This window comes from Alligator mississippiensis, chromosome 5, assembly GCF_030867095.1.
Source record: "Alligator mississippiensis isolate rAllMis1 chromosome 5, rAllMis1, whole genome shotgun sequence".
Taxonomy (NCBI): Eukaryota; Metazoa; Chordata; order Crocodylia; family Alligatoridae; genus Alligator; species Alligator mississippiensis.
Window position 1 is genome coordinate 173,911,648 of NC_081828.1, and position 13,944 is coordinate 173,925,591.

General features: G+C 45.5%; 1 protein-coding gene across 1 annotated transcript in view; it reads right to left on the minus strand.

Moving 5' to 3' along the window:
• The window catches only part of LOC102570455 (probable acyl-CoA dehydrogenase 6), a 180,138-nt gene that overhangs the window by 21,200 nt on the left and 144,994 nt on the right, over nt 1-13,944 (minus strand). The window contains exon 6 of the mRNA XM_019497759.2: nt 13,018-13,191. Coding sequence (XP_019353304.2) covers nt 13,018-13,191 — 174 coding nt within the window. The remainder of the gene's footprint in view (nt 1-13,017; nt 13,192-13,944) is intronic.

Below are 13,944 nucleotides of genomic sequence, written 5' to 3' on the forward strand. Positions count from 1 at the left end.
AATACTCACCAATTCCCTTCTGTGCCCCCGTGATGAACTTATAGGCAGCCACAAGGTCGCCTCTCAACCTTCTCTTGCGGAGGCTGAAAAGGTCCAGTTTCTCTAGTCTCTCCTTGTAGGGCTTGGTCTGCAGGCTCTTAACCATATGAGTGGCCCTTCTCTGGACCCTCTCCAGGTTATCCGCATCCCTCTTGAATTGCGGCACCCAGAATTGCACGCAGTACTCCAACTGCGGTCTGACCAGCGCCCAATAGAGGGGAAGTATCACCTCCTTGGTTCTGTTCATCATGCATCTGCTGATGCACGATAAAGTGCCATTGGCTTTTCTGATGGCTTCGTCACACTGCCGACTCATGTTCATCTTGGAGTCCACTAGGACTCCAAGATCCCTTTCCACTTGTGTGCCACCAAGCAGGTCATTCCCTAAGCTGTAGGTGTGCTGGACATTCTTCCTCCCTAGGTGCAGCACTTTGCATTTCTCCTTGTTGAACTGCATTCTGTTGTTTTCTGCCCACTTGTCTAACCTGTCCAGGTCTGCTTGCAGCTGTTCCCTGCCCTCCGACGTGTCCACTTCTCCCCATAGCTTTGTGTCATCTGCAAACTTGGACAGAGTACATTTCACTCCCTCGTCCAAGTCACTGATGAAGACATAAAGAGTATCGGTCCAAGGACCGAGCCCTACGGGACCCCACTGCCCACACCCTTCCAGGTCGAAGCCGACCCATTCACCACAACTCTCTGGGTGCGACCCTCCAGCCAATTCGCCACCCACCGGACTGTGTAGTCATCCAAGTCACAGCCTCTTAACTTGTTCACCAGTATGGGGTGGGATACCGTATCGAAGGCCTTCCTGAAGTCTAAGTATATGACATCCACCCCTCCTCCTGTGTCCAGGCGTTTCGTAGCCTGGTCATAAAAAGAGACTAGATTGGTCAGGCACGATCTGCCTGCCACGAACCCGTGCTGGTTTCCCCGCAGCATAATTTGTCCTGCCAGGCTCTAGCATATGTGAGCCTTGATAATTTTTTCAAAGACTTTGCCAAGGATGGAGGTGAGATTGACTGGCCTATAGTTGCCCGGGTCCTCCTTCCTCCCCTTCTTGAAAATGGGGACTACGTTGGCCCTTTTCCAGTCCTCCGGGACTTGGCCCGTGCGCCACGAGCTTTCAAATATTCCCGCCAGTGGCTCTGCAATGATGTCGGCCAGTGCCTTCAGCACCCTCGGATGGAGCTCATCCGGGCCTGCTGACTTAAAGGCATCCAGTTCTTCCAAGTGACTCTGCACCACCTCAGGGTCTACGCATGGAAGTCTGGCGCCTTGCTGTTGCCTCTCTACAACCCCAGTGAGAGACTTGTCTTGCCCCTCTCCTAGGAACACTGAGGCAAAGAACTCGTTGAGGAGTTCAGCCTTGTCCCCCCTGTCCGTCACCAATTGTTTCTGCACATTTAGCAGGGATCCTATTCCTCCCTGGGCCTTCCTTTTACTCCCTATATATCTAAAAAACAATTTCTTGTTGTCCTTTACTTGGGATGCCATCCTCAGCTCCATGGTAGCTTTGGCCTGTCTAACTGCCTCCCTACAAGCACGAGCAGAGGAGGTATATTCATCTTTTGCTGTACCATATTTTTTCACACACAACACTAATGCTGAAAATTGGAGAGCACAATGTAAATGAAGAAATACAGTAACAGCACTTTCTGCCACCTAGGCTTCTGCTGTGCAAAAGTGAAAGTAAAGTCTGCATGGAATCTAAAGAAAGCAGAAAAAAGGAGAGGCTGGGTTCCCAAATTGCTGCTACTCAGTTACTTACTACACAAAAGAAATTAAAATTCCTTCTGACTTTCAAAAATAAGGTACTGTATCTTATTCCAGGGCATGTTGTAAGCAAGAAAATATGGTAAATGTAGTCTTTTTCTGTCTCTCTTGCCATAAAATCTTCCCCATATGTTGGATCCATCTTAGAAACCAAGGTTGAACTGAACCTGTACGCTAGGACTGTGCAAAGATTCAGCCGGATTCAGGGACCTAATCTCCAAATACAAATCGAATCGGGAGACCAATTAAAATCTCTGAATTGATTCAAAGAATCCTAATTGTTTTGGAAAAAAATTCAGAAAAGATTCAGCGATTCAGCCATAGACTAAACAGGCTTACCAGCTGGTAAGTCTGTTGGGGGTGGGGAGAGGGAAAGGGCATGGGGGAGGGAGGGATTGGGGCTGGGACAAGCTGCCCAGCTGGTGCAGGGGGCATGGGACTTGGGGAGGAGGGCACGCAGGCATGGGATGTGGGTGCAGCAGCACTCTGAGTGGGGGCTATGCCCTGCTGCTGCTTGTCCAGCCAGGGTGGGGAAAGGCGGGATGAGGGCACAGCTAGCTGCGGGCAGAAGGGGGCAAGCGGCAGCATGGCATAGCTCCTATTCCTAGCACTGCCACACCTGCATCCCGCACCCCCTGTGCCAGCTGGCATGCGGCAGCAGTGCAGAGTCCCCATTCCCAGTCCTGATGCGGGCGCGGCAGCACTGGGAGCAGGGGCTATGCCCTGCTGCTGCTTGCCCAGCCGGCACATGGAGGGGGGTGGGTGGGATGCAATGCAGGCGCAGCTCACTCAGGGAAGAAAGGGGTAAGTGGCAGCAGAGCATAGCTCTTGTCCCAGCACTGCCGTGCCTGAATCCTGCACCCCCTTCCCTGAGTAATGCGCCTCCACACCCCAGCTGGGCAACTTGTCCCAGCCCCAGCCCATACTCCCCCCCTCCACCCCCAATCCCAACAGATTTACCAGCTGGAGGCAGCTGTGTCAGCTGCCTGTTTAGCCTATGGCCGAATGCCATCATTCTCTGAACTGCCCTTGGTTGTAGCTAGGGACAGAAATTAAACATAAAATGGTATAAGTGATAGGAAACTGATTCAAATCTGTAACACAATGCTGAAACTGGTTTAAGATAAATTTGGATGGATGTAGCATCAGACTTAACTGATTTATGTTAAAGCAGTTTACTGACCTGTCCCAGATCCCCTCCAGAGTCAAGGTAACTAACAGTCTCCCAGTATCCCAGGATGCTTTGCATCTCCCCTGCAAACCCCTCCCTCGCACAGTAGGTGGACTAAGCCTTGGCTCACGCTGTCTGCTTCAACCAGGCAGGGAGGCATACTCTAGTGCTGCCCCCGCCCCCCTGGCTTTGGGCACTGCAGGCATGTGGCTGTATTTCCGACATCAAAAGTGAACATCTGTTCACTTGCTTATCTTTAATCATAGATCATGTATTTAGTGAGCTATCCTTATATGCAAATGTAAGACAAGGGGGTTTCCCCTCATGTGGATGGAGGGGGAGGGGGAACTAAACTTATATTTAAGTAAAAATGGTAAGATGCTCTTATTCTCTCCAAATATATGCAGCAGTTCACACAAAAATATCTGTACTGTCCTGCCCACAGGTCTAGTCTTTTCCGAGGTCCTGCTAACTTCACCAGGACCCAGCAGAACCTGTTACTAGTGTGACAGACCTAACAAATAATGAGTGGTACATTATGAATACAAATATATGCTCAGTTATTTTTTAATAGGCAAGAAACAGTCTTTATTCATGTCTGTGATAAACCTGGCTAAGGAGGAAAGCAGGGAATATTTTAATTCTGGAGATCAAATTTTGGTTTGGCAAAATAGGATTTTTGCACAATATAAAACTGATAGAAAGACTTACAGGAAACTATTCTTTTACTTCATGTTATTAATAATTTCCAATAAAATATTAAAAAACAATTTTTTTGAAGGGAAAAGAAGAAATGAGAAAAAAAGAGACAGTACATGAAAGGAATTATATATTTAATAATAGAAAGGTAGGAAGCTAAAGCTTACAATAATTGGGAATAAAACTACTTCACAGAACTGTCTCTTTGAAATTTAAAGAGCCAGTTACCACAACAGAATGCTGCACTCTCCAAAAATTTTAAATCCAAAGTAATGGCTTCAGTGGTAAGCTAATCATCAGAGGAGAACAGGAATCTCTAGAGAAACAAGGGTCCTTTTCCTGAGAGCAGAGTACAGGTGAAGGACATCTTGATATTTCCTGCACTGAAGACTAGCATGCCATGTACAACTCTAATCCTGCAAAAGCTTAGCAAATACTTTATTTCAAACATACAAAAGAAGTAGTGATGGATGGTGGTTACTGAATGGGAGAGGCAAGTGACAAAGGATGCAGAAAAGGCTGATGTACTCAATGCACTTTTCACTTCAGCCTTCCCAGGCAAGGTCAGCCCCCAGACTACTGCACCTGGCAGCACAGTTTGGAGAGGAGGTGAGCAGCCAACTGTGATAAAAGAACAGGTTGGGGACTATTTAGAAGAGCTGCACATATACAAGTCCATAGGGCTGAATGGGATGCACCCGAGTGTGCTGAGGGAGTTGGCCAGTGTGATTGCAGAGCCACTGGCCACCATCTTCGAAAACTCAAGGCTATTGTGAAAGGTCCCAAAATGGTTGTAGAAGGGCAAATATAGTGCCCATATTTAAGAAAGGGAAAAAGGAGGAGCCAGGGAACTACAGACCAGTTAGTCTCAGCTAAAAAGTCATGGAGCATGTCCTCAAGAAATCTATTTCTAAGCACTTGGAGAAGAAGGTGATCAGGAACAGTCCAGATGGATTCACCAAAGGTAAGCCATGCCTGACCAACCCGATTGTCTTTTATGATGAGGTGACTGGCTCTATAGATGTGGGGAGACTAGCAGATATGGTATACCTTGACTTTAGCAAGGCTTTTGATATGGTCTCCCACAACTTTCTCATAAGTAAGCTAAGGAAGTAGAGGTTGGATGAACGGACTGTAAAGTGGATACAAAACTGTCTGGATCATCAGGCTCAGAGGGTAGTAATCAATGGCTTGATGTCTAGTTGGCAGCTGGTCTCAGGTGGAGTGCCCCAGGGGTCAGTCCTGGGGCTGGTTTTGTTCAATATCTTCAACGATGTGCTGGAAGATGGCAAAGAATGCACTCTCAGCAAGTTTGCAGATGACACCAAGTTGGGGGGAGTAGTAGATAGACTGAACGGTAGGGATAGGATTCAGAGAGACCTAGACAAATTGGAGGGTTGGACCAAAATAAATCTCATGGGTATCAATCAATAAGACAAACATAAAGTCCTGCACTTAGGACAAAACAGTCCCAGGCACCGGGTGTACAGGCTGGGGGCCAACTGGATAAGCAGCAGCTTTGCAGAAAAGGACCTGGGGGCTTGCAGTGGAAAATAAGCTGAATATAAGCCAACGGTGTGCCTTTGTTGAGAAGAAGGCTAGCAGCAATGTGGGCTACATTAGCAAGAGTGTTGCCAGCAGATTCAGGGAAGTGATTATTCCTCTGTATTTGGCATTGGTTGGGCTACATCTGGTGTACTGTGTTCAGTTTTGGGCCCCCCCACTACAGAAAGGATATAGCCAAATTGGAGAATTCAGTGAAAGGCAACAAAAATGGTGAGGCAGGTAGGGAACTTTACTTTGGAGAAGAGGCTGAGGGAACTGGGCTTATTTAGTCTAGAGAAGAGAAGACAGAGAGGGGATTTAATAGCAGCCTTTAACTACCAGAAAAGTAGTTCCAAAGAAGATGGAGCTAGATTCTTCTCAGTGGTGGCAGATGACAGAACAAGGAGTAATGCTTTCATAGATAGATTGGAAGGGGCTGGAAGGGTCCTTGCAAGATCATCGGGTTTAACCCTGCTGCAGTAGGCAGGAAAGACAGCTGGGGTCAGGTGACCCCAGTGAGGTGACTGTCCAGTCTCCTCTTGAAGATTTCCAGAGTAGGTTTCAAGTTGCAGGAAGAGAAGTTTAGGTTAAATATTAGGAAAAGCTTTCTTACTAGGAGGGCAGTAAAACACTGGGACAGGTTACCCCAAGAGATTGTAGATTCTCCATCCTTGGAGGTTTTTAGGAACTAGCTAGAGAAAGCCTTGGCTGGGATAATATAGTTGGGGAAGGTCCTGCTTTGAGCAGTGGGTTGGACTAGATGACCTCCTAAAGTCCCTTCCAACCTTAATTTTCTAATGATTCTATGACCTGTCTTGCTGATTTCAACAGAATACTTCAAGCACATGTTGAGTACATTTACAAGTTTTTAGAACTAGTTTCAGAGTTGTGTCTTTTGTTTTATTGTAACATATAAGTACAAATGGCCAAATTACATTTTTTCCTTGTGGTTTGCCACTGCTTAATTAGTTTCTCCAAAATTTTGCAAAAAGAACAATCCAGAACTCTACTTGTGCAGAATACAAGCTTGCAGACCACAGATGCCAGAGTTCGATTTCACACAGACTTTGACTCAGTCTTCATTTTATGGAGACAAGTGTGTCCTCAAACAAACAGAGCTCCCTTGAAATGCAAGAGAACACTCACATAAAGACTTCAGATGTCTAAAGTTGTGGCTACAGGCAAGTGAATAGATACCTATAAATCTATAATCTGCTTTTATGAAAAGAAAATGAAATGGACAGATTAGCCAAAATGTGGGTTTTTGCTAGTTGTTGCATTCAAGAGAATACTGGCGATGGTGTAGGTGTTTCTTTGATATGGTTCTATTTATTTACAAAGAAAAATACAGTCGTTTCCCTCAACACAAGAGATATTAAATAACAAGAGACAGTACCTCTGCTGACAGCTCTACCCTCTTCAGCCAGTGCTCAGCTCCAAAAGTGCTCAGTCTCTACAGTTTTTAATAGGCTGCTGTTTGTCAAGCCTTTAGCCAATTGTTCCAGGGACGCAGGTTTGACCAATGGGGAAGCCTTGTCCAGAGGCAGACCCCAGTTGAAAGTAAAAGAAGAGAAAACCCTACCTGCTGCTGCTACATTCTTTGGTGCTGACTTCCACCAATCCTGCTTGCTAGTGACAGCTAGAGAAGCGAGGAGGCGCACCAGGGAAAACCACCTGACCGGTTTGTCAGCCGCGCCTATCTCCAGCTGGAGCCGGGTGATGTCACGAAGAGACGTCACCTGGCGAAGTTAAAAACTGGCCCCGGGAGCACAAGTGGGGGACGCGCCGAGTGTAGGAGGACCGGTGGGGAGCCACCGAGAGGAGTGCGTCCAGCCGCTGTGGCCAGCAGCAGCGGCGGCAGCGGGAGCCGTGGAGGATCTCCGTGCCAGGGAAGACCGGTGAAGATCAAAGGGGCCGGCAGCGAAGCCGGCACTGGCAGCGAAGCTGGCAGCGGGAGCTGCAGAGGATTTCCATGCCGGGGAAGATTGGCAAAGATCAAAGAGGCTGGCAGCGAAGCTGGCACTGGCAGCAGAGCTGGCACCGGCAGCTGCAGAAGATCTCAGTGCTGGGGAAGACCAGTGAAGATCCAAGGACCGGCAGCAAAGCTGGCAGCGGCTGTGAAGCCAGCAGCGACAGTGGAGGTGGGAAGAGCTGGCGAGGGAGCTCTGGCCGGAGGCAGCAGATACTGCGACCATAAGGAAGAGGTGGATCCCTGAGGGGATAAGAGTAACCCCAGTCAGGGTGAAGGTGTAGGCCCCGGCCCAGGGGACACGCCGGCTTAGGGGCATTAGGGGCGAAGGGGGCATAAGACTCTCCCCTGCGATTGCCCCTCTTTACTTTGCTTTTCTTTCTTGTCTCTTCCTTCCCGCATTTCTTGTCATTATTCATTTTGCTTTTCCACATTGGGTTGTTCCCATGGCGTGGGCTTTGCCGGTGGTGAGCATTTGGTTCATGCTTTTCCTTCTTAGTTAGATCTATTCTGTTTCGTCTTGAGCAGAGGAGCCTAGCACACTACACCAGGCTCAGGGAATTAGACACCCTGTTCAGAGATGGAAGACCATGTGAGAACGCAGCGGCAATCAACAGTGTCAGTCGTGGGATGCATGGGGCATTGAGAGGGGTAGCCCCGAAGGCTGAGCATCACCAGACCCTCCGGCTCTGGCTAGAGCCCAAGGCGGTCTGCAGAGGAGGAAATGTGGGTACCAGGGAAGACATCAAAAGAGGCCAGTCGTGAAAGATCCTGAGGCTCGTCCCATAGGTTGGCGTGTGGCCAGGGTGTAGGAGACTTTGGAGCCCCGTAGGCATCCACCAAGACACGTGACAACTCTGGAGGCATCCTCCAAGGGGACCCCTTCCGCTGGAGAACCTTCTGAATTCGTGGCAGGCGAGTTTGGGGGATACCCAGAAGGTCACCAAGGAGCCCTTCAGGGTCTACACGAGAGTCCTAGGCCAGTAAGACCAGTTGTCCGGGCAAAGGCAGCGTGGGACCAGATCATCGTGCGGAGACGGGCACACCAGTGCTTCTTTGCAGTCTTCTCTTAGCTTCTCTCCTCTTTATATCTCTTTACTACAGAGAAACCCAAGCCTTCACAAGAGAACAGACAACAGCAAACATGTGCCCTTGCTCTGGGCAATGATGACATTTGCTCTGTGCTTGGAAGAATGACATTTATGTACCAGAAAGAAACTTAACTGTATGCCCCTGCAGTTTCAACAAAGGTTAGCTTAACCCAGAGCCTCCCCAAGCTTGCTTGTTTATGCCCACCATAGCAGGGTTGGGCACTCTCATGCTGCTCTCCACTCCTCCTACTTCAGACACTGCCATGCTTTCCCTGCCACTGACTGTCACTAGCAAGCAGGATTGGTGGTAGTCAGCACCAAAGAATGCAGCAGCAGCTGCCAAAGTAGGGGGTGTACAGGTAGAACTGGGAGCCATGATTTGTACGGGCCCAAGGAACTTTTCATGCCCGTCCCAAAGTTGAGACATACTATACTTTGGGAATTGCTGACATAATCCATAAAGGCCCAGTCCTGCATCTGGCTTCTATGGAGGTGCCCACTTCTACAGCCTGTCAGTTGCAAGGTTGAGGTGACATTTTTATAAAGATCTTTTCCCAAATACAGTTTTTAACCACAGCTCCTTTAAAAAAATAAAAAAGGAAGATGAAATACAAATTATTCTCTTACTTGATTATTCTTTATACATTATAAAAAATGCCGTTAGCCTATTAAAGGCATGGCATCACATCTTTAGGGTGAACAACAGCATCAGCGTGTATTTAAAAAAAATCCCCTACTATCCTAATAATGCATTTCACCCTGAGGCTGTGCTTAGTTGACTGTCAACATTATTTACAAATCTACTGGCACTAGGGCTCCTGAAAATGAATGCCTTGTTTTAAGACAAGCAATATCACAGATTTTTTTCCTAACAAGATCTGTATCTTTTAAAGGAAGAAAACCCTCTTGGCTCTATTATGCCCTCTGGAAAGATCTGAGGAACATTTTTCGTAATAGGTCTCTTTCCTATAGTTCATTGCTATTTTCACATAACAGAGTATAATTTGAGCTCCTCCAGTTTTGTTTTTTATGTCTTCAGTCACTTATTTTCTTTTGTTGCTATAACATTTCAAAACCTTAGTTAAAGCTTTACAGTCAAAAGGACTCTCAAAGTATTTAGAAGAAAACTGGTAATGGGTCCCATTGAATAATTCCAAGCTTCTCATCCTCTCTGTCTCAATAGGCATGAAAGTGTTTAAAATTTGAGCTGCTTTTTGCTGGGGCAGGTGTTGGAATGTGCAATCATGCCAGTGGAAAGAAGGGTAATGCAGATACTTATTCATGGAGGAAATTACAAGAGCAAGTCATAAAAAAGAGATCTGCAAAATAAAATTATAATAATAATAAAAAAACTAACAAGATTTTAGTGGAGACAAATCATTCTTCTCCTCTTACAAGATCCCCAGGGGATGCACAGTAACTGCTTCGTAATAACATATTAATTAAACAAAAAAAAGACCCATCTTTGGTCTTGATGGTGCTTGTGGGAAAATGGAATAATAAAATATATCTTGCTACAGCCAGACTCCTTTATTTTGCCTTATTTTTCTGAAAATGTTACCTTTCACAGGTTCAACAGTAAACACTGGCTTGTGGGAAGGTAAGACTTTTGAAGTTAACATAGATAGTTTAGGTGCAGCTTATAACTGACATGTTTTGGATATGCAAGTCTGAGCTGATGGTGGAAGGGGGGGTTAACTCCAAACACAGGAACCAGACATAGTCATAGTTCTGGCATTTTAGGAAAATTGCACCCTGGAGAGCTGGACAACACAAAACCAATACACCAGTAGACTGGCTTTTTGCTTAGGAGCAGATTTCATTCTCTGAATGCAAAGACTGCTCTAGACCAGTGCTGGAAGCAGTATTAGCCATTCCAAAAGGTAAGAAGGGACAGCACCACAGTTGCATCTTCCCTTCCACACAGGGAGTGTTTGTGGGCACCTATTTCAAAGTTCCTGCTCTGGTGCATGTTTTCAAATATCCCTAAAAGAGTTTTGAAAGGACTGTGCTCCAGGAGCTCTTGCCCTTGACAGCTGCAGCAACAGTTCCTCCACACCTAGGAAAAGGACGACTGCTATACCCAAATTATGACAACGGGTTCACTTTGTTGGATGAGGCCCTGGAGTAAAGATGGAGCATGCCCATCTCTTTTCAAGAGAACCACTTTTCAGGGAAGCTAAAGATCAGTTTAACTAACATTCAGATCAGGCAATGGAAATGCAAAGACAATACTCATGCCTGGGAGAATGGGTGTAGACCAGACCCCAGGAATTCTGAGCTCTTATTAGTTGTTCAGTTTCCCCAATAACTCAAGTCATTAATTCCCCAAATTTGCCAGGTTTACAACAGTTTATATCCCTTAATAAGGATGCCCGAGGTGTCGGGGGGGCACTTGCTTGGGATGGCTGCCACCTTTTCTGGTCTCTGACTTTTCCTGGTTGTCTGTAGTCCTGACTCAAGGAGCTACAATCCAGTTCTGCTCCTGAAAGAGGGAATTCATCTCCTATTGAGGGGACTTGGTATAGCCAAGACTTCCAAGCAGCACAGCAGTCTTTTCAGTCTCTTTGCTAGGTGTCATATCCGTCAAGGTTCATTCTGAGGTCACGCAGAAACAGGCTTTTGTGGCCTTCTGCTTTAGCCACACTTCTGCGGCTTAACCCAGAATTTCTAATATTTAGCTACACATTTACAGCAACAACATACAATTACAATCTTTATATGACAGAGGATAGATACAAAGTGGAGGCACTTATGCCAAGGCCTCTAATGTGTGCCTTACACTTAGGCTAGAAGAATATTTTGTTGGCAAATAGTTTATTCACTGAAATTTGTTCACTTGAGTATTATTCAACACAAACTATTAATAACAGTCAGGTTGAATTCAGTGAATAGTTTCAGCTAAATGAAAAATGAGAACAACATTTTAGAAATGTCAAAGTAAATGTGCCTTGGGCTAGGGAAAGTAATGCTCATAAGACTCTGGCCTATGAAGTGCAACACTTGGGTTCCAGTCCTTCGCTGAAATTTGTGGCTGAATCAAAAAGGTTTAAAGCTGCTCTGGGTTAGTAATGACCAAAATTTTATCTCCTGACATCCCAAATTAAGTTGTTATAGATATACACACCACCTACTGATCTCACATTATTATCCACATTATGGGCTAATAAAGTACTAATAATGCTAGATGTGACCGCTCAAATCTCCCTCCATGTGTCAGAAAACCAACACTATATCATGAAAAGGAGATACCATGAAAAATACTTCTGTTCTAATATAAAAAAAAAAAATCCAACTTTCCTTAATGGGAACAGCTGCAGGTTTTAAATAAGTGTGGAGAATGAGAAACTGGGCATGTCTACACAAGACACTTTACTGAGCAGTGGAGCAAATGACTGTATAGTAAGTGCCACTGTCTACATGTGCAGACCGTTACTAAGCAGTCATTTGCTGTACTTGGCAGTTAACTTGTTACCTGCAAATGCAAGTAGCAAATTAACTGCTGAGTAATTACTATGCAGTAAGGCAAGTGTACACAGTGACAGGGAGCAAATTTGCTCCCAGTCAACTGAGCAGCAGGCAGTGAGAGATTGCTCCCTGCCCCCAGGAGCTGCCTGCTGTCAAGCTGGGCTCTGCCACTGGAGCTCAGGAGGGAAACAATGTTCCGTTTCAGGCAGTCTCCAGCCTGCTCCAGACTGCACATGAAGACTTCCCTGCACAGCCCAGGGCTGGCTGGGAACTATTTTGTTCTGGTGCAGGTCCCAGTCCTGCAGCTTTTCCCCACCTTGCGCCCTGACTAAGCAGTCGAGGCAGGGAACTTGGAAAGAGCTGCAAAGGAGGGGCAGGTCCCAGCCTCCTGCCCCAATCTGCCGGTGGGCCAGGTAGCAGCAAGCCCCGGCTGGGCAGGGAATCCCTTGGAGGGGGACCTGCCCCTCCACTGCAATTTTTTCCAAACCCCTTGCCCCTGACCGGGGAGCCAGGGCTGAGAGCTCCCTGCTGCTGTGGCAGGGGTACATTTTACCCACCTGGGCTCTGCCACTGGAGCCTGCCCCAGCAGCAGGCAGCTCCCGGGAGCAGGGAGCAGTTTCCCAGCTCCTACCAGAAGACAGCTGCCTTCTGGCCACGTGCTCCCTGCCAGCACCTGGGCTAGCACCCAGGGGGAGTCTAGACCTCCCTCTGGCAGCTGCAGTGGGGGCAGAGCAGGGCACTGACTCCTAAACATGATTTTTACTCAAGGCTGATAAGGCAGAACTCTGTAGGTAAATTTTTATTGCCACTGCTTAACTTCCATCCATGCTGAAGTAAAGCTATTAAAGAATGGCATTTTTATACCTTTACTCAGGGAAAACCTAAAGCAAGACAAAAAAATGACTTTCTCCATTACAAGAAATTTCAGAGGTAGCTTTATGGTAGGTCCAGGTTTGTTATTTTCTCCATGATGTAATAACCTTTGTGTTCAATTTGTAGCCCACACATTTTTAATACTGCATCTTCATTTTGTTGTTTATTATTAGATGGCTCCAAGGAAAATAAAAGCTTAACACTTCCCCTACAGTGTTTTCCAGAAATTCCTTTTTGTTTAGTTTTTGGTCAACTTATGCAAAGAAAACCTTCTGTGTCCAGAATCTGACCGATTAGTCATCACAGAATTTTATCATAAATTAAAATAAAGTTCTTTGTAGTCTTTTGAGAGTCTTGTACCCTTCCCAGAAGTATGAGCAACTTACCATTGGCTACTGCCCAAAGACGCTCTTCTTGGAATTGCAACATCTGGTACGTAAAACCCATTCCTTCCTCCCCAATTAGGTATTTGCAGGGAACTCTGACATCTTCAAAAAATATCTGAGCTGTATCTGATGATTTCATGCCCAGCTTGTCTATCTTTTTAGCAATGTGAACGCCTAGAAACAAAGGTGTATTAGAAAAGCTATAGGAAATAAAAGTCTACAGTACAAATCTTGTATTTAAAAAGAATAACAAAGAAAATTCTATACTCAAACCTATAAATGAGAAAGTTTCTATGCTTAGGCTAAACTAAAATTGTAGGTTAATAAAACAGAACTATGCCTTATTTTTTGTGATCAATGCAACAGAACATCTCTATGCTATTTTTATGAATGCCACCTTTATTTTAAATTAGTAAATTAGTTTATGTTTATTAATTAAAAAACTGAAGATTTTCTAGCAGAAACCACCTTTTATTTTAATGGACCCCCAAAAATCATACAATATCAGGTTTCCCTTTATGTGCTACTTTTAAATTCAGAACAAAATACAGAAATTAATGTTAATTGTTGAGTGCCCGTATTGCAGTAAATCGGTAATAAAATATTTGTAGAATATGATGGAAAACAGGTGCCATGCTTGAAGCTAAAACTTATCCTTTAAATGAAAAGGCATTAGGTATTCTGTAAGCACTTCATATCTCTGCTCCTTTAGAATAGAAAGCTCAAAGTAATTATAAATCAATGTGTATGTATATACATTACACACATGCCACAATTCACAATCAACTTAATTCCATAAACTATTTACAGTACTGGCCCCCTTATCCCATCCATTGAAATAATACTGAATGGTGCATAAAAGAACAAGTCTTTCATAGATTCATAGATTGTTAGGGGCTGGAAAGGACCTTAAAGATCATCAGGTCC